Source organism: Orcinus orca, chromosome 12 (assembly GCF_937001465.1).
Source record: "Orcinus orca chromosome 12, mOrcOrc1.1, whole genome shotgun sequence".
Lineage (NCBI taxonomy): Eukaryota > Metazoa > Chordata > Mammalia > Artiodactyla > Delphinidae > Orcinus > Orcinus orca.
In genome coordinates this window covers 41080874-41102879 of record NC_064570.1, presented here as the reverse complement: position 1 = coordinate 41102879, position 22006 = coordinate 41080874, and the positions used below count along the sequence as shown (strand labels likewise).

The 22006-nt window shown below is 40.4% G+C and overlaps 1 protein-coding gene across 5 annotated transcripts in view; it reads right to left on the bottom strand.

Annotated features, from left to right (window-relative positions):
* FAM184A (family with sequence similarity 184 member A) overlaps positions 1–7763 on the bottom strand; it is a 120409-nt gene extending 112646 nt beyond the window's left edge. For 2 of the 5 annotated variants that reach the window (XM_049695500.1, XM_049695501.1), the window contains exon 1: positions 7136–7704. In XM_049695500.1, coding sequence (XP_049551457.1) covers positions 7136–7303 — 168 coding nt within the window. In that variant the 5' untranslated portion in view covers positions 7304–7704. Of the gene's footprint in view, positions 1–7135 lie in introns of all 5 variants that reach the window. The other 3 variants (XM_004263875.4, XM_049695499.1, XM_033408145.2) reach the window with 3 other exon arrangements.
* Between the last annotated feature and the right edge of the window lie 14243 nt (positions 7764–22006).

Below are 22006 nucleotides of genomic sequence, written 5' to 3'. Positions count from 1 at the left end.
ACTATAAATTCATAGTATTAATTAATAGTGCCCAGCACAGTATCTTTCAAGGACTAGACAGTCAACAAAAGTTTACCAACCTTTTAGATCTACATGCTCTATTTTAGTCATATTTAAGTATATCTTCTCTTGTTGCTCTGAGTAGATCATTATATTAAACATACACGAATACACAACTTCCTCTCAAAATTACTTGTATTTTGTCTACATAGTGCTTCACTAGGCAAAAGATATAAGAATAGACAGGGGGCAAGGGGGGAGGAGGGATAAATTGGGAGACTGGGATTGACATATACATAGTACTATATATAAAACTGATAACTAATAAGAACCTACTGAATAGCACAGGGAACTCTACTTGATACTCTGTAATGGCCTATAAAGGAAAAGAATCTAAAAAGAGTGGCGCTATATATATATATATGTATAACAGATTCACTTTGCTGTACACCACACCTGAAACTAACACAACACTGTAAGTCAACTATACTCCAATAAAAATTTTAAAAAGAAAAAAAAATGAATAGAATACTATTTAGTGTTTTGGTTATGAAATGTTTTCTGAAAGAAATGAGATTCTGTTAAGACTGTGCTTAAGGAGAAACAGGATGCAAAATGCAAATACCTGTGAACACTCAGACACACATTTAACAGAATAAACAAAATCTTTCCAACCGGAAAGCCCAATATCTAGAGTATGTAACTATCCAAACTCCGCACTTCATTTTATAAGGAAGAGAGACATGGCAAATAAAAAATGAAAGTAGGGCTTCCCTGGTGGCGCAGTGTTGAGAGTCCGCCTGCCGATGCAGGGGACATGGGTTCGTGCCCTGGTCTGGGAAGATCCCACATGCCGCGGAGCGGCTGGGCCCGTGAGCCATGGCCGCTGAGCCTGCGCGTCCGGAGCCTGTGCTCCGCAACGGGAGAGGCCACAACAGTGAGAGGCCAGTGTACCGCAAAAAAAAAGAAAATAACAATTTATTCACAAATAAAGTTTCAGCATTTGGCAAAGGACTGGTATATGTCTGGCCTAATCTGTAAATATACTGATCATCAACAATGACCTGGAAGTGATAAAGGACTCTACATAATTTATGAATGGTATGACTTGAATGTAAGTATATTATTTTGGAAGGTAGAAAATCATTAATCCCTATGGTTAACTTCTTGTTAACTGAAATAATTCATTATCCAACAATTTTGAATAGGGATTTATCTTTATATTTTACTAAAATTAGCAATTTTATTGATAATTTAAATATTAGTAATGCACTTTATGAACCAACATTTTATTTTCAAACCTTCTTAAACCTCAAAACAGAGATGTACATATAAAGAAATACAGATTAGTAATTTTTAAAAGTCATTAAAATACTATCTCCCTTATAATAAATAAGGTGTTACCGCGTAGCTGAGTCTATTATCCGAATCCCAAGTATTATGGTTAATCACTAAGTCTTGTTTTTCCATCCACTATAGGTCCTTTGGTAGTCTCAGCCTCCCTTTATATCTCAAAATGACAGTAATAAAAGATATAGAACAAAAATTTTTCACATATTCAACTTCACCACTTTTTATACATTCTTGTTAAAGTTTTGGTAGGAAAGAAAGATGTAATCATTAATGAAATAAGTTTGAGGCCTACAAATGACAGTACTCACTGCTGTGGTTTAATAGAAAGCTAAAAATAAAAGGTTTATTTTCTAAAATATTTGCTCTGGTCTCAAATGTTAAGTATACCAAACTTAACTGACAATAACTGGTGATCCTCAACCTGCAAAGATTGGTGTTTCCAAAATTCATTTCTATATATTAATTGATTGACAGTCAGAGACTATTTTCCAAAATATTTTAAAGGACCGTTAAGTTATGGAGTTAAAGTAAAAAAAAAAAAAAAAAAAAAAAAACTTTATGGCTCAGAGCACACCTGAAAGTTGTATTTTCCCCACATATTTATAAAAGTTTTTATTTAAAAAAAAAACAAACACTGAATTCAGTTAGCAATTTTCTCCCATCTCTCCTCAGGTGTTTGTCTCCCAAAAGGGATGGGGGACACCAGTTCCAATAGACTCACTGTTGTTTTCATTCAAAAGTAGCCTGAAGGATAGAAACTTTCTCCGATGAAAAAACAAATATGGAATTAAGAATTTCTATTATTGGGCTTCCCTGGTGGCGCAGTGGTTGAGAGTCTGCCTGCCGATGCAGGGGACAGGGGTTCGTGCCCCGGTCGGGGAAGATCCCACGTGCCGCGGAGCGGCTGGGCCCGTGAGCCATGGCCGCTGAGCCTACACGTCCGGAGCCTGTGCTCCGCAACGGGAGGGGCCACAACAGTGAGAGGCCCGCGTACCGCAAAAAAAAAAAAGAATTTCTATTATTCACATCAATCCCATTTTCATGGCATAATATTCAAGTTTATTTGCTCACAGATAAAAGAGGTTTTTAATCTCATAACATAAATTGAAAGGGCAGAATAACAGTACTTTACCACTCTTACCCCACCCCCATTACCTCCTATTGTCATTTGGAAGTTAACTGGCTTTACAGACCCAGGTTACTCCATTCTCATCTCAAATTTAAGATACGAAAATTTCAGAAATACTCATAATTTTAAGAAAGCATAGAAATTTACTTATTAATTAAAATAAATAAATTGTTTCAAATTTTGCTGAACCATTATCCTTCATACTACTTTTTTAGAGGTTGACAATTTAGAAGACAGCACAAGATTTTCATAAACAAATAAGACAGAGAGGGGTCAGGGGGAGAAAAATTGGAAAACTTCCAACATACTGCCCTCAGAAATGGGACTTAAGCAACAATCCAATTAAGAAAGCAAGCAGTCAAAAGAAAAATAATTAAAATAACCACATAGTAGTAACTTGGACACCAAGTATGACAGTATCTAAATCAACCTAATTAAAGAATTTTTAAAGTCTGGAACGACTGAAGCTGTTAATAAAAACATGAAAATATTATGACATTTATCTGAGAATATAAAAAAATAGCTGTTACAAATCTACCAAAGCCACAGTCACAAACTGTACAACCCACATATCCAGAAACTGTGCAGTGTATGGAAGAGGCAGGCGGGTTTCACTCTCATCAGGTCTGTGATTCAAATGGTAAGCAAAACAGTTCCAACATGGGGAAAAAACCCCGTGGCCTCTTAGGAGCTGAGTGGGTAATATTAGTTAGAAGGAAGGCATACACAGCAAAAAGACACCTGCTAGTATGGCTGCCCCTCTCCTAGACCATTCCAGAGACCTGGGTTCGAATCCAAGATCTGCCAGTGACAAGCTATATAGTCTTCAAATGACTTTACACCCTCAACTTCCATACCTGTAAAATGAGAGGGTTAGGCTGGTAAGAATCTATAGTTTCTTCCAGCTCTAAACCTTTTAACTCTAAAGGCAGTCGATTTATAAGTTTTTAGACAACTGATTAATAGCATATCATGCTTTTGTGCCCATTATTAAAACACAGGAAATTAACTCAAACCACTCAGCTATGACCAAAAGATTACACCTACACCTAAGCTGCTGCATAATAGAATGACAAAGCTGCAATGTAACAAAGAAGGGAAAAAAAGATGCCACGTTTGGCATATGCCAAGCTGAAACAGTCCAAGTCATAACCAAAACTAAATATTATTATGAAACAGTATTTAGGTAATTCAAACAAACCAACTAGTGAGAACTCAGTTGAAGTTAACATAGAGAAAACAGAATTGTTTGAAAATTTCACTGGTTTTGGTATTATATAAACACATTCAGGTTTTGAATATAGTAAAAGCAGAGTTAATGTTAAATGATCAAAAGACTATTTTTGCATATTTGCTAAGAATCTGGCATATAAATTACCTTCCTTTTGAAATGATAAATAATATTTATATTTTAGACAAAGTGCTTTATGTTTTTATTTTTGCATCAAAAATAATAAAATAATATATAGCTTTTTGAAGCAGTTTAAGGGGAAGCCAAATATTTAAGAGTAATTTAACTCAGCTGAAATGATCTAGCATTAATCCAGAAGAGTAGCAGATACAACTCAAAAATATTTACTGACTTACTCTACTATATAACAAAATTACGTGGTACATCATTATCTTCAATAAATATTTATTAAGCTTTTAAAACACTACGTGCAAAACATTCATATTAAGGTTACATGAAATATATAGTCTCTACAGCTGAGGAACTTACAGCCAAATTAGAGAAACAAAGTATATTTATAAACACAATAAATGGTGTGCAAATGTGTATTATTAAGTATCAAATAAGAAGTACAGACAATAAATGTTACAGTAATTCAGAGTAAGGCAAACCCAAAAAGGCCCAGGTTGGTCAGGGCAGTTCTTGGGAGGAGACACATAAGTTTGGTATTAAAAGAAGACTTTTAAGAATGGTTTGATGCTAAGCACAGAGAACACAAAGCAACTGTTCCTGCTCTTTGCAACCTTATACCCAATCTTATACTAGTTACATCCGTAAGTGATAACTGGACTAAAGTATATCAAAAGTGCAACAACTGGGGCTTCCCTGGTGGCGCAATGGTTGAGAGTCCGCCTGCCGATGCAGGGGACGCGGATTCGTGCCCCGGTCCGGGAAGATCCCACATGCCGCGGAGCGGCTGGGCCCGTGAGCCATGGCCGCTGAGCCTGCGGGTCCGGAGCCTGTGCTCCGCAACGGGAGAGGCCACAACAGTGAGAGGCCTGCGTACAGCAAAAAAAAAAAAAAAAAAATGGTAGAGCAGGAGTTTTAACTCAAGACAGTGTGTCAGATTCCCAAGCCATGCTAACAATAACATTGAAGAGGTGAGTTCTGCTGACTCATTTCCAAAAGAAATAAAATCTTATTTTAATGGTTACCTTTATAATGTCTAATTTTGAAATACAAGCTATTGCCAAGTTCCAAACATAGTTCTATTAACAAACCTCTACTGGTGTGAATTTATTAATAAACTCTTCATGAGTGAAAACTCTATAAAGCAGATAGCAGTAAAATTTCTATCAGTCAATATATTACTCATGATATCATTCTTATGGTATTTACCATAAGTATATGTGACTATAAAATTGACAGTTTCCAAGTTGGTACCTAAAGCAAGCAGGTCTTATTGTATGTTTCAGAAACTGAAGGGTGTTGGCTGAAACACAGCCCTATTATCAGACTGTTCCAGTCTCCTGCATTGTCTTAGTAACAGAGGTTAAGAGACGGGGTGGGATATTTCAGTGTTAATCAGCGATTCTCCACCTGCCCGTCCCTCCCCTGGGAACATTTGGCAACATAAATTGGCCTGGAGACATGTGTATTGTCACTACTGTGTGTGCATGTGGGGACTACAAGTAGAAGCTGCTAGGTAGCACCAGGGATGGTGCTAAACATCCTATAGTGCACAGGGCAGCCCTGCCCACTTCCAACAAGGAATTATTCAGTCTAAAATGTCAGTAGTGTCGAGGCTGAGAAACTCTAGTGTGAGATTAAATGTCTGAGGCACTTAGCAGAGAGGGTGGCGTGAGTGTTTAGAGACTGTAACTATAAACACTAAATCAGAGTCCAGTAATACTCAGGAAAGATTAGATATAGCACTCAAGCCGTGATGAGAGCGCTGGAAAGAGGGCAGCCTCCTGCTTTGTTAGGTTTGAGGTGGGTAGTATAAAGAAAGTGATTGCAACTTCTAGTAGTACTCCAACATTTCACAGTTGTGATTTTTTTCTGATAAAAGAACAGGAAATTGAAAAAGTATAGTTAAAAGTAAAGTAGTTTGCTGGAGAGAAAAGAAACTTCATTTGTTAAACTGTACACAGTTCCACTACCAGCTTACTGAGTGTTTCTATGACTTACAGCAGGGCCCTAGAGGGTTACAACCTAAAACAAAAATAATGGATGTTTTGGACACACTATAAGAGAAAATCAGAACAAATAAATATACATGTGCTTCATTCTGGACATCAGTATTCTAAAGACCAAACATGATCTCAGAAAGCCTGGCTTTTAGCTCCCAAATGTGTAAATGCTCTGATGGTATACTACTGTTCCTTCTTGGGCCTTCCCTTCTCTGAATTTGGGGACCCTCAGTCAAAAGAGAAAAAGTAAAAACTGGACACGTAGCAACCTCTGAGACGGTGCTGACGTAAAACAAAAACCAAACACCAACAAGCAAAATTGCTTGAAGTTGAAAGAGACGCACTTCAGAGGTTATCTAGTAGCAAACCCCACAATGCCAGCCTCTCTTCACATACCAACACTCCTACCAAGTGGTTAGCCAACTCCACTTAAACACTAAACTAAGGTCTATCACTTCTACTAGCTTTCAGAAACCACGAATCACTTCTCACGTAATGGGTATTGAAAGATTGCTCCTGAGCTCTAAAGAGAGCAATGTAATTGATCTAAGTTGCTCCTGCTTCACAGATACCAACTGTTTCTCATTATCAACATTTCCTTAAGCAGAAAAAAAAGCTCACTATCCAAAGACGATTCTAAACTACAATTGGCCAAATCTGCGGGCGTATTTGCCCTTTGACAATTATCTTCTGATAGACTGAAACATTTAAGTAAATGCAGACACATGATTCATCTAAAAAGCCTTGTTTGACATTCTGTCAGTATAAGGAATGACTCATTACATCCTGAAAATGGCACGCTAGGTATGTTTTATCCTCCTACATCGCTCAGCAGGATTTATTCTCCCCTTAACTACGTAACCAATGAAAGATACTGATGGAATTCGAAGACTCCGGATCATATTGGGTAAATACGGTACTGTACTTTATACAGTTACAGTAAAGCCTCGTGGAGCCTTGGCAGATGCACGAGAGCAAAACTAAAGTGATTTATTATTGTGCCGTAAAAGAAGTAAATCCTAATTTGTTCTGTGCTGGCTTACCCCAAAAGGGTAGCGGGGGGCAAGTCCCATAAACCCAGCTTTGCTGTCGGGTTTAATTTAGTTTAAATTAACGTCACCGGCGTTGCACCAAAGTTTGAACGGTTACAGGAGGTAAGCCTCTGGCTGTTGCTTCCCCAAAACAGCCCCCTTTCAACTCGCCCCGGGCGCAGGGCGCGCAGCCTCCCAACCGGGCAGGTGGGCCCCGCGCGGCGTCTCCGCAGTGCCCACCCCGCAGCCGCTCCCTTACCTTGGTGAGCTGGGCGATTTTCTTGCTCATTTTCAGGTGCAAGTCCAGGCTGTAGTCCATGCAGTGCCCCGCCTGCTGCGCGGCGGCCGGCGAGGGCGCGAATTTGGCCGCCCCAGCCGCCGAGCCGCCGTAATAGTGCTGCTGCCAGCTCATGCCCGGGGTCGCCATCTTCCCGGCAGACCCCGGCCGGGGCACCGGTGCCCGCGCTCGGGGTGCGGCCCGCCGAGCAACGGCGACGGGGGCGCAGGAGCCGGGGCGGCCGCTTCCGGACCCGACACCCGGTGCCCGCCAGCCGCGGCCGCCCGCGCCACCCCGCCCGCGAACCCCGAGTCACCGCCGTCCAGGGACGGGGCTGCCCCGCCGGCCCGAAGCTGCGGGTGACACCGGCGCGGGGCAGATGCCCAGGGTGCGGCGGCGGCCCCGGGCCCTATCCGCTCTCACCCTCTCTTCAGCTCGCGCCTGGCGAGGGGAGACGAGGGCAGCGTGGCCCCGCAGGTCCCGCTCCCACCCGACACCCAGAGGGACAGCCGCCTAGGGAGGTGCGGAGGGAGGAGGAGGCTGGGCGGGCTGCTGCGGGGGGAGGCGGGGACCTGGAGGAGGACGCGGGAGCCGCGGAGCCGCCGTTACCAGGGCTCGCGGAGCGCGCGGGGTGGCGACGTCATTTCCCCGCAGCCAAGCTCCGCCCCGCGCCGCCGCCTGCCCCGCAGCCCGGCTACCGGCGCGGGTTCCTCTTGCGGGGCTCGCAGCCAGTGTCTACCACTGCGGCGGGGAGCCCCGAGCTCCGGCCGGCTCGTGGTAAGCCCCGTGTGCCGCGCGTGCCAGAAAAAACTGGGCCGTGGTCACCTTCGGTGTGTAGAGCGCGTGCCGATTTACCGAGCCTTTCCACGTGCATCATCGCGTGCGCGGGACCCAAGTGGCTCTTCCCCAAGAAAAGCGGCAAACTCACATCCCGCTCCCTCCCAACAATGGCCTCAGCACCGGAGACGTGCGTAATGAAGTCGCGGGGAATCCGATACCCCCTACCCAGACCCTTCCTTTCAAACTCACACAAACATGATTGTTAAGAGTGTCTTAGGCTGACCGACTACGTGCCAGGCACTGGTCCCTCATTCAACACCAAGTGTCTATGTGGAGAGAACACATTTCATCAGTCAATTGGTATAGCATTGCACCACTACTTCTTCCCAGTCTAATGGAGCCCCAGACAATTATATATGAAATCTACTTGGCTGCAAGTAAAGGGGAAAACAGAAGCTGAACAAGATGTCCTTAAGGATTTGGAGCTGGGCTAAAATGTGTCATTACTTGTGCATTTTCACCTTACTAAATGTGTTATTTCCTACTAATTTTCTCCTAACATCTCTACTTCTGCAGGTCAAATAATTTTTTTTAACGTGCTGTCCTCTGTTGAAGTAAATCAGTCATTTTAGAGCATTGTCTGAATCCTCTCCTGTTATAATATGTAATTTCTCTTTAGCATGCAACTAACCACCATATAAATCTGATATTATTAACAAATCCGATTGGGGACCATATTAAAGTATTTGTGACAAAATCTAAACCTACAAGATGAAGGTCAAATAGGATCTTGAAATACTTCTGGAACTGCTGGAATTCCAGAAAGGAATTTTGAAATTGGCTACCTCTTTTCCCAGATGCTAAGTACTCAGCCTTCCCTCTAACAGAACTTTCAGAAAATAAGTTGTCTAGTTCCAAGGTCCTGAATGGAGCAGATGGCCAGAAACAAATACCATGCAAATTTTGCTCCCTTCTTAAACTCTAATGATTAAATGAAATTAAAGAGAATTAGAAGGTGAGTTATTTCATCAAATTCTAGGCATGGAATATTCACAATCATTTTAGAACCCTCGTGTCCTTTATATTCTATGCAGAAGTGTGTGTGCTCCAAATGCTCCTAAGTTTCCCTAAATTTTTATAGCTAACTTTTGCTAGGGCAAAGAAGGTGTTTTTTGTTTTTGTCTCTATGATATAGTGGAAAGAATATAGGACTGGAAATAAGACCAACATGTAGCCTCAACTGAGTCACCAATCTTGTTCATCCCTCAAGTGCATCCTCTGCAGAGTGTTATCAGCCCCTTCCCGGTCTAACTTGGGAGTTAAAGGTTGCAACTCTGGTCCACTAGTAGTTCACTCTGAACCCCATCACAAGAGTTCCTGCCATTGCTATACAGCATAGCCCAGGAGGAGCCTTTTCCTAAATACTCTGCTCAATAGACACCCAGTGTCATTCCATGAATCAGATAGTTCTACCTGACCACAGTGGGCTAAAACAGGTCATCTGATACAGAATTCTATTTAATTATGAATGATACATAGAAATATAAAGTCTAATATAATACACTCATAATCCCATCACTCAGAATCACACTTTTTAAAAATTCAGTAAAGAAGTTGTGCAATAACAGAGAAAAGAGGAAAAGCTAGTTAGGCAAGAAATCTTTGTTTAGCACCTGTATCTCCCGTGAGACGGTTTATGCAGAAATATTTCTCAAAAGCCTATTGTGTGCCAGGTGCTGAGGCTGCAGTGATGACTAAGAATCAGTCTCTGTTAGCAGTCTAGTGGGAAAGACAGACAAGTAATAAGGTGCAATACAGTGTGGTAAGTGTTAATTAAAGGAACTCACAAGAGGGGCCCTTAACCCAGCCTTGGAGTGTTGAGAAGGCTTCACACATGTGAAAAGGTCCTGTCTGAATGGACTCCTGAAGGATGAGTTCTTCGGATTACGAGAGATAGTAGATGTGGACTGCTGGCTCTGAGGACAGCAAGGGCAAAGCCCTGGGGATGAGGGACAGCATAACCCATTTAGGGAACAGCAAGTGGTATGATATGGCTGAAGCAAAGGGTTTGATGGGATGTCGAAATATGAGGCAGAGTATGTAGCAAGATTATTCGGGAAGGAGAACTTATTTGCCTTGATAAAGAGGTTGGGACTTTATTCTAAAGGCAATAAAGACCCACTGAAGGGCTTTAAGTAGGTGACTGAAATAATCACATTCACAGTTTAGTAACGTTAACTCTTGTGACTGTGGAAAATGGGTTACACGGGCAACTTTGTAGACATGGAGACTAGTTAGCTGGGAGGCTATTGCACTTACTCAGGTAAGAGAGGATGGACCAGTGACCTAAAATATGGCAGTGAGAATAAAAGAAATGGATGGATCTGAAACAACCATAAGTTAAAATAGAAAGGACACTGGGGCTGAGGAGGAGAGAGTAGTCAGGGGCTCCCCCTGAGACAGGGACTGGAGAAGGAGGAAGAGGTGGGGGAAGGTGATAAGTTCAAGGTAGAACGTGTTATCTTTGAGATGCCTGTGGAACGCCTAAGTGGAGATTTCAGTTGCAATTGAATATAGAATAGGAGAGGTAATAAGAGTAATCACATTTAGCACAGGGAGATCAGCACCATGCTCTGTGACCACCTAGAGGGGTGGGATAGGGAGGGTGGGAGGGAGACGCAAGAGGGAGGAGATATGGGGATATATGTATATGTATAGCTGATTCACTTTGTTATAAAGCAGAAACTAACACACCATTGTAAAACAATTATACTCCAATAAAGATGTTAAAAAAAAAAGACAAAAAAGAGTAATCAAATTTGAATACAACAAGAGAAGGTAAGCATTGCTTACGTGAGAAGACCAGAAGCCATCGGTATGTGAAAAGAAGCATCTGTCTAGGTGGGTTGTCATCCATGACATGATAGAACTTATCCTTGAGAAGTAGTTGTAATCCATAGATGGAAGCATCAGGCCCAAGGGAATGATACCTGAGAAGTGGGCTTTTAATGCAGAATTTGGGCACAGCAGGAGTAGAGGCTGATGCAGGGGAACAGTCACTGAAAGCAAGTAGAGGAATGAGCTGGAAGTAAAAATAATTGTGAGGATTAGAGCTGGAACAGAACTTCAAGTCTCTTATTTTACACATATTAAAGATTAGAAAGGTTGAGTTGCACAGATTTTAAAAACCAGTTAGAGCTAGATTATGACCTAGATATTTTAAACCCCAGTTCTCTCTGGTTTACCAAACAATAGTTTAAAGCTGTTTATCAGAGAATCTCTGTTCTGGTATTCTTTAACTAGACATTTCTTATGCTAATATTTCCATACACTGATCTTTCAACTATGATTTATATTTGCAATGATGTCGCACAGGCTTGCAAATCCCCTACACACTTTCTGAATTGTTAGAAATGGTGGGAGGAGGGAAGAAGAAAGTGGTAGTGGTCACTGTAAAGACCAATTAATGATGAAGCTAATGAGGCTCATGTGATTCCTTCCAGGATGTGTCCTCGCGAGTGATACCATGATTATAAAATTTAGTAAAAATTTATAAAGATAACATTTTTTGTATTTTTCCATTAAACTTCCCAAATTGTGTATACTTCAGGCTCCAGGAAACCTAGATTAACCCCAGGCAGCAGTACCTAAAGTTAAGAAGTAAAATGAGGACTGGAATGGAATATTTCATACAATGGACTATTACTCAACCATAAAAAGAATGAAATAATGCCATTTGCAGCAACATGGATGGACCTAGAAATTATCATATTATGTGAAGTAAGACAGAGAAAGACAAATATCATATGATATCACTTGTATATGGAATCTAAAATAATGATACAAATGAACTTATTTACGAAACAGAAACAGACTCACAGACATAGAAAACAAATTTATGGTTCCCAAAGGGGATAGTGGGGGGAAGGGGATAAATTAGGAGTTTTTGGATTAACATATGCACACTACTATGTGTAAAATAGGTAAACAACAAGGACCTACTGTATAGTGCAAGGAACTATCTTCGATACTTTGTAATAACCTATAATGGAAAAGAATCTAAAAATATATATATATATTATTTTTCAGAAGAATTTCGTATGTATTTTATGTATATGTATAACTGAATCACTTTGCTGTATACCTGAAACTAACACAACATTGTAAATTAGCTATACTTCAAATTTTTTAAATGGTAAAATTTTTTTTAAAATGAGGATCAAGATGCATACTCAAAACTTAGTGGACCAAAACCCCAGGCAACAAAAGAAAGAACAGGTAAATTGGACTTCATCAAAATTTAAAACTTTTGTGCATGAAAGGACTTCACCAACAGGGTCAAAAGGCAACCCATAGAGAAAATATTTGCAAATTATATATCTGGTAAGGGATTAATATCCAGAACTTATCAAGAACTATAACTCAACAATAACAAAACAACACAACTGCAAAATAGGCAGAGGACTTGAATAGACATTTCTCCAAAGAATATATACAAATGGTCACTAAGCACATGAAAAGATGCTCAAGGGCTTCCCTGGTGGCGCAGTGGTTGAGAGTCCGTCTGCCAATGCAGGGGACACGGGTTCGTGCCCCGGTCCGGGAAGATCCCACATGCCGCGGAGCGGCTGGGCCCATGAGCCATGGCCGCTGAGCCTGCGCGTCCGGAGCCTGTGCTCCGCAACGGGAGAGGCCACAACAGTGAGAGGCCCGCGTACCACGAAAAAAAAATGGTATTAAATATCTACAAAAATGCATGACAAGTGGGGTTGGCCAGGTGATCTCCAAGGAACCTTTTGTTCTCATCTGCATCACATTGTTAAGCCTCTTGGGAACATTCAGTACTTGAATGGGACTTAATCTAAGGTCATGCAACAAGGCTTAGTTGCATAAGGAACTCAGAATCAATAGAGACTGTCTACCAGCAACTGAACTCCAGCGGAATCAATAAACACAGTAGATCTGTGTAAGACGTCACACAAATACAGAAAATATTTTGCGTTAAACATTTTTCAGATGACCACTCTTCTCTTAATGCAAGGCTCCAAGTATAATTGGAAAGAGTATCAGAATCCTGATAGTCCAGCCCTGATTGTGCCACTAAGCTACCTCTTTTTTTTTTCATCTTTAAAGCAAAGACATTGCCCAAATGATCTTGAGGGTTTCTTATATTTCTCACATATTACATGGTGAATTACCTTGTATTTTTAGAACATAATTTTGTTACATTTATTTGGATATACCACAAATCAATCATGTCCCAACCTTCACTTTCACCTTTTAACACACCCAAAGCATGGTACACAGTATAATCCTAAATCAGGTTTCGAATCTGTCCAGATAAATCCAGATGGCTACAAGCTGGTAGACAGCACCATAAATGAGTTTGATTGTCATTCATTGATGTCTTGCTATGTGCTTCCTTCTCTTTTTAACCTCTTTGTTATTTTTTTTCCTTCCCCTTGAGCTCAGAAAACTAATCTCTGTCACATCAATCAACTGAAAATAGTATTGAATACCTTCTAAAGGGCACAATCCATAACAAATGTTTAATAACTGTTTGTTTCTGAATTTTAGTTGACTTCATCCAGCAAAAATATTATTAGTTTTTCCTTTATTAACAAAGCCAAATTTTTCTATAAACATCATGATCAACCAGCAGCTAACTGGTTTATCAACCTGCTTTGTGTGAGTTTCTCTGAAAGCAGAGACTGAATCAGGTAATTTACCCGGTAGGTGATTGTGGGAGCCAGAGAAATTGACAAAGATAAGAAGGAAAAGCCATTAGAAGATACATTATTGATCTGACTACCACTTTGATCAATTGGGACTCAATCTCACTAAGGACTCTCTGAGGAACCATGTAGAATGCATATCAAAATTTTCCCTGCTGGGACAGAAGGCTGACATATTTATCCACTATATCGCTTCACTCATTGGTTGAGGGTGGCTCTCAGAGGAATTAACTTCCCTGTGTGTCTGGTCATTCAGTATGGGTTTAGCTCCTGGGGCTTTGGAGAGAGCTGTGAGTTAGCAGCAGGCACTTGGGTACCGTGGCCTGTGTAGGAACTGTCCAGCACCTCTGCAGCTGAAATCAAAGGAAGTGGCACAGTACGCCAAAACTATCTGCTGTAGTCTATGACTTGCACCTTTCAGATACATTTTTTGCCGTGTGTAAAGTCCATTCTACCACCAGTTCTTTAAGGTCACGGCCAGCTGCTAATTTTCAAAAGGAGTTAAGGCAAGAGAGTTAGTGTAGCAAGCAGATGTCCCTTGCTGCAACTGGTCCAAAGGCCATAACACATTCATCAGGTTCCTTCTCCACCACCCATTTTACATTCCTTATTACCCTTAGCAAACACTTCTGCTGATATAAGTTATTTGCTTGGTGGGGAGACCCAGGCCTTCAACCTTGAGGAGTTTAAGCTTTGCCCATGTCAGGCTGAGGTTGCTACAATTTTTCATGCGGTGCTATCACCAAGCATGGAAGGATAAGGTGAATCCCAGTGAATGTGTTGCGATCTAGAAAGACTCCTCCTTTTCTCCATTATTTACCAAAAATCCTAGGTGCTCATGATAATTGGATCAATTACCCTACCAGTATAAAAAGTGGCCTTTCTTTAAGTGCTGATCTTCTGGAATAAAGAGCCAAAGTGAACCGGTGGTAGTCACAGCTATAGGTTTTGTGAGACTCTTACTGTGTCCCCTACTAGAAGTGATTTTCTTTCTCCCACCTTTAGCAGTAACCAAGACCTAAAAATGTCATAAAACCTAGGGACATGGGAATAGGAAGCACAAATTCTGCAAGTATTTCTGTTACTGGGTATGATGGTGAGAGGAGCCATTCCTACTTCCCCTCCTTGGTTCCCAGACTCATGTATTTTAGCTGTTGGTACCCAGCACCCTATATCGGTCATTGGCTAAATGCATATACCACATCCTGTAGGACAACTCTCAACCATGCAGGATGTTGTCCCAAACTAACCTTAGCTTTCAGATAATAATCCTGAAAGATACACTATAAGCAAGGAAGCCAAGCACATATCCAGAATAGGAGATGCTTCCTGTAGGGATGAACTGCTTCCTCCTCTGTGGGGTGGGGGTGGGGAGATCTGATGTAACAAACTTGCCACTAAGTGCTTGGCTGTGTCCTTGAGGATTGATACCCTTCCCAATGCTTAGTACTGGTCTTTGTCGCTGACAAGTCAGAACTTCTGCAGAAGCAGTAGCTATGTCAGTTTGGTGAGAAGCAGCCAATACTATTAGGGCCATGTATAGTCTCTATACCTGCCAACAAGGCTACTATATTCATGGGTTCATCGCACTAGCACTGAGATGTCAAGAAAAGAAGCTGGCTTAACCTAAATGGGAGGAAAGTCCAAAAGGGAGGGGATATCTGTATGCGTATGGCTGATTCATTTTGTTTTGCAGTGGAGGCTAACACAACATTGTAAAGCAACCATACTCCAATAAAATTAATTAAAAAAAAAAGAATAGAGGCTGGCTGACATTTACCTGAGGAGAATCCTGTCTGTGTGGTTTTTAAGAGCCTACTCAGTGAAAGATGCTTTATGATAGACGTTAGTGTGAGCCATACAGCTGTGCATATTTGTTTCTATTCCTTTAGGTACTTACATATGCCTTTTCCTCAAATCTCTTTATACTAAATATTATGATCTTGCTCATTCTAGGCCTCTGACAAATCAGCCTAATAATTCACAACTGCACAAGAGAGCATATATAACCTTAGGTTAGGCTAGTTCTTCCTCCATACACCAAGTGCCTATTCCATGCTCTGAGCACTGTGAGAGTTTCTCTTCATCACTGTCTTTTAGGGCTACCTGTGAATGGGGTATAGTGCAATAGCAGACCATTTGCACCTGTACCAACATATTGAGCCAAGCCATCTTTAAAATAGGCTCTGATTTTTTTCTTCCTCTATCACTTGGTCACAGGGAACATCCCACGAAGCCATGGATGTGGACTGATAGAGACTCACTGATGCAACAGAGGATAGTGACATGAGAATCTGACTACCTGTTTATAAAATTTACTTGTGCCTCCTGGACTTTCTCAGGCCCCATCCTGTATGTACCATTTCTATCATATGATGAATTGCTGCTGTGCAAGCTCACCTTGTAACTTAGATGTTTTGACATTTCCAGTTGCAGTCACTTGATGTCACATGGTCATGTTTTCAGTCTGTACTAGGACCCTGGAATATAACAGAAACTGTTTTTCAAACACTGGGTGGTTCCCTGTAGCAATAGTCATGTCTTGACTCAGATTCTCAGATCTCTGAGTTGCCACTCTTTTGTTAAGTATCTCTAGCACCACTGAATCTGTAGGGTCACGTAGTCCTAGATACAAGGAAGCTTGTACCACTGCCTGAAGCTGCCGTAGAGTCTTCTCTTGCTTTGGACCCTACTTGTAATTGGAAAATTTCTGAGTCACTCAATGAATGGTTTGGAACAGTATACCCCATGTGGTATCTGCTGCCTCCAAAATTAAGGACCAAATTTGTGCTGTACCTCTTTCTAAATGTTAGGAATACAAAGTTCAATAACTAAGTATATCCATCCTAGTTATGCACTCGGAAATTGGGAGAGTAACCATAAGATGGCCTGCAAGCCTACTGGAGATGCCTTGTACCAGGACTCCATTTATCCCCTGACCTCCTTAAGCTCCCACTTTACTGACGGGGCCATGTTGGCATTTAGGTTCCCTGTTATCAGTGTCACCTTAAATTCTGTATCTAACAGCCCTTGAAAGGTTTGGGTAAAAGGTCATAGGCTTTTTTAGGGGAAGAACTGAAGAGTTAATGTATATATTTATAATGGAGTTTCAGGGTCTTTCCTCAAGAGGGATCAGGCTTCCCCCTCAGGCAGTGGGTCTGGGTCTGAGAACTATCTCAGATATGGAAACTCAACAAAGGATTATGATTTTCTATTATGGTTGCTGATCTTCGCCTGCTACTCACCTGCTTTTAATTTTTTCTGAATATGAAAGTCAAGTAATACTTTTGCAGGCTGACTATCTATCTTATCCCTAGGAACATAAAGGTCTATTAGCAATTACTCCAAATCCCTGGGTCCAGGCACCCTGGTTACCCTTCTAATCTTATTGCCTATTATAGTAATTATGCCTTTGATGTTTAAGTACAGCTACTTGGCCTTTAATATCATGGAATTTTTTCAATCCCATTGACTCTAGGGAACCCAATTCTGTGGCAGCCTTTTATTCCATGAACCCTGGTTCATAGACAACAATGACACTGAGATTTTAAAAAATGCTAGTGCATTTCTTATTGCCCTAGTGAAGGGAGTATTCTGGGAAACATAGTCAAAGAGTGGGTCTCACATAAAAAGCTCATTCTAATATGCTACCTCCTTGAGCCTTCTGACCTGTTCCTCTATACTCTGATGGCAGTTCTGGCATCTCTAAGTCATTGTCTTGTCCAAGCTTCCAAGCACCATCTTAGCAGTGTGTTGGGACAAGCTCCAGGGACAATTGAAAGGATGTTAAATCCTGTGTCATGTTATATTTTCCAATAAACTCTCCCCTATTGACCCTTATATCCCACTCACTATTCAATTTAACACTTTTTAATCTATTCCCATAGATCTTTCCCTCATTCTTGTCAGTACATACTAACCAGATACTGTAATTCTTTCATGGTTATTTCTTCCCATAGCAGAGACTGTACCTCCCTCTTACCATATTCTAGGTCCTGACTCACATTATCAATCTGAAAGCAAGTGGAGGAGTCAGTGGAGGGGATCCCAAGGAGGACGGCATCATCTTGTAAGCCCTTCCTCTCAGGGAGATGTTTATCCTCTTGAGGCAAGGGGAGACTGCTGTCCTCTAGCCATTGGGAGGAGACTGGCTTCTACAGCCTCCATGACTCAAGAGCATCCAGGGTTTAAGGTCCTCACTGATGCCTACATTCCAGGTGTTGGGGTCCCGGTCTTTCTCTCTCAAAGCTGTCACTTGAGCAGGGAGACCCTCATGTTCATTCTCCTTTGCCATTGTGTCACTCTTAATATTAAATTCGGAATCTGGCTTTCAGCACAGCCTGCCCTTTTGCCACAGGATCTCCTTACTGTCTGTCACGGAGGACTCTGATTTTCACAGAATGCCATGAGTTGATAGTTGGCTGGACTGAACTTATCTCTCTTTTCCTTTAAATCATTCTTCAAGGCTTCTAAGGCAGTTTACAAGAGCCATCCAATTTCACTCCATGTGTAAATACCATTGCCCCTTTTCATGCCAGTATTAGAGATACTGGATAAGCAAATCTCCCTCTTCTTCTACATCCTATCCCCCACAGTTGAGAGTTTGGTATTTATGCCAGAGGTATGGACATTACAAATACCACCAGCAATGGAGTTTTTGTTTCCATCTAACTGGCGAATAAACCATTTTCAGAATACTATCCTGAGGTCTGCTTTCTAGGGTTATATCTGGTATTACTGTCTTAGTTTGGGGGTCCCTCAAAAGCGAGCCTGAAGTAAGGACTTGAGTTTAGGTAATTAATTTTCTGGATGACTCCAGAAAATAGGAGGGAAGTGAGTAAGCTTATTGAGAGAAGGAAGATGAAAAAGTCAGTGAATGGGAGAAAATATTTACTAATCATATATCTGATAAGGGGTTAATATCCAAAATATATTTTTAAAAAAAGCTCATACAACTCAAAAGTTTAAAAAAAAAGCAAAAACAAACCAATTCAATTTAAAAAGTGGGCAGAGGATCTGAATAGATGTTTTTACAAATAAGACATGCAGGTGGCAAACAGCAACATGAAAAGTTGCTCAACATCACTAATCATCAGGGAAATGCAAATCAAAACCACAGTGAGATATCACCTTACACCTCTTAGGATGGCTATTTTCAGAAAAACAAGAGATAACAAATGTCCAGGATGTGGAGAAAAGGGAACTCTTGTGCATTGTTAGTGGGAATGTAAACTGGTGTAGTCACTGTGGAAAACAGTATGGCATTTCCTCAAAAATTTAAAAATAGAACTACCATATGATCCAGCAATTCCACTTCTGGGTATTTATCCAAAGAAAACAAAAATACTAACTCGAAAAGATATATGCACCCTATGTTCACTGCAGCGTTATTTATGCTAGCCAAGACATGGAAACAACCTAAGTGTCCATCAAATGATGACCAGATAAAGAAAATGTGACATAATACTGTTCAGTCACAAAAAAAGAATGAAATCTTGCTATTTGTAACAAAATGGATGGATCTCGAGGGCATTATGCTAAGTAAAATAAGTCAGACATAGGAAGACAAATACCATATGATCTCACTTAGATTCTAAAAAAATAAAATAAAATAACCAAGCCAATAGATACAAAGAACAGATTGGTGATTGCCAGAGGGGAGGGGTAGGGGTGGGCAAAATGGGTGAAGGTGGTGAAAAGGTACAAACTTCCAGTTATAGAATAAATAAGTCATGGAGATGTAATATACAGCTTGGCGACTACATTTAATAATACTATTTGCATTACACGTTTTAAAGTTGCCGAGAGAAATAAAATAGAAGAAACTATTGATCCATGATACAACATGAATGCATCACAAAATAATTATGCTGAGTGAAAGAAGCCAAAAAGAGTGTGTACTACATGACTCCATTCACATAAAGTTCTAGGAAATGCAAAGTAATATGTAGGGACAGAAGATAGATCAGTGGTAGCCTGGGGAGGAGATGGGGTTGTGAAGGGGAGAAGCAGGAGGAGGGAGGGGATTATAAATGAGCAAGACATAGCTTTTAGGAATGACAGATATGTTCATTATCTTGACTGAGGTGATGGTTTCATAGGTACATAACTATAGCAAAACATCAGATTCTATACTTTAAATGTGTGCAATATATTTTTGGTCAATTATAACCCAAAGAAGTTAAAAAAAGAAAAAGAGCAGTACTTCTTTTTAATCATATACAATTCTCAATTAATTTTGTTTATTACTTCCAACCAGTGCGCCTGGTCAATCTAACCATCAGCTTGCATGCCCCTTCTGAGCTAGACTGAGTGTTTTTAACAAATGAAATCGGCTTCTCAAGTCCATGTTTCTCCAAGATCTCTGACACACAATAAGTGAAAGAAGAATTTTTGTCTTGCTACCAAACCAAAAACCTCTAAGAATCTTAAACATACAAGTAGCACTTAGGTGTTAAGTATTTTTTTTAAAAGGCACATAGAATGACCCAATTTTACATATTATATTAATTCTCAGTAGAAAAAGCTAATAATTATATATCAAATCTTATTTCCCCTACTGACTTCTATTATAATATACTTGGAATAAGTTAACATATTTTTTAAAAAGCATAGCATATTCTTTATCGCAAAGTCTTTTTTACAATTTTCCTGTACTCATCAAGTCAGTAAAATAAGCCAAATCTATCATTTCATACCCAGCTTTAACTCTTAACAACCCTAGTGAGTATTTTGTTATAGTAAAGGGTGCTAGAAAAGCAATAAGAAAAGAATTTGAGTTGGAGAACTATAGAAACCTCATAAAGGTCAATCTCCCTGAAGAATCCATTCTATAAACATATATGTCCCAAGTTTTCTTGGCCTCATATGAATCTTCTTGAGCTATCCCATTCCATAATCATCAGTATTGTATATATACCTGGTATATCTCACCAAATCTCACATTTATGAATTAACTACTACTGGGCTTAAAGAAAGCCTGGATAGATTTCAATAACTCTTCATAAGGATAAGTTTCGCGAGTCATGTCACCTGACTTTATGTACACTTAAACATTCATCAACTATTAATTGCTATGAGGTGGAACAGGAGTAAAAAGTTATTATTTTAAAAGGTCAGTAAATTAAACTGAAAAGTGAAAGACCTGGGTATCATCCAAAAACCTACAGGGTGTTACTGTTTCCTTGAGGTCTGAAGAGCCTAATGCAACTATCAGGACAACCCACGGTATACCCGAGAACATATGGTGAAATAAATGATGTTTACTATGATATAGTAATTTTTGATGAAATAAATTATGTTTATGACACTGTAAAAAAAAGAACTTTTCTAAGAGAGTAATTCTCAACAGTTCTCATCACAAGAAAAATATTTGTAACTATGTATGGTGACAGACATTAACTAGGCTTATTGTGGTGATCATGTTGCAATATATACAAATAGTGTACCATGTTGCACACCTGAAAGTAATATAATGTTGTATGTCAATTATACCTCAGTAAAAAGAAAGAAAGAAAGGAAGGAAGGAGGGAGAGAGGGAAGGAAGGAAGAGAGGAAGGGGGAAGAAATAAAGGAAGGAAGGGAAGAAAGAAAGAAAGAAAAAGAAAGAAAGGAAGGAAGGAAGGAATGGAGAAAGAAAGAAAGAAAGAAAGAAAGAAAGAAAGAAAGAAAGAAAGAAAGAAAAAGAAAGAAAGAGAAAGAAAGAAAGAAAGAAAGAAAAAGAAAGACTGGATAAAGTCAGTGAAAGCTATGCTATTGAGCTAACTACTACCACTGAGGAGAACAGAGCTCAAGTTTCTGAGGATCCTCTGAAGAACCTTGTGGAATACACCTCAGAATTATTCCTCCAATGAATGGGAGGCTGAAGCATTTATCCCCTGGCTTCCATGCCCCGTTGGTTGAAGCATACCTGGGGGGGCATTTCTTCCTTACATTTTGAGCTTTTCCTGCACACTGTATAAGCTCCCACTGCTTCAGAGAAAGACTTGGAAAAGAAAGCCAGAGAGATGAAGAGGGCACTTGGGATGGGACTCTGTCAGCACGCATCGGAAAATCCACTACTCCTGCAGCGAAAATCAAAGGTGGGCTGAGTGGACATAGCGCAGGTTACTAAGAGCATTTGCTTCATCACCAAAGCCAGTTCCATACACCAGTAAGTGGTCTCCTAGTCTCCTTGAATTAATATTCCAGTTTTATAAGCCACATCCATTCTTACCAGAATAAACTTTGTCTACTCAAAGTCACTGAGTGAGAGAAGAAACAATCTATGTACATTTTATAAAGTTAGTGCTGAGGTCAGGAAAGATCCTTGCTCCTAGGAGTTGTGTGATGGTGTGAC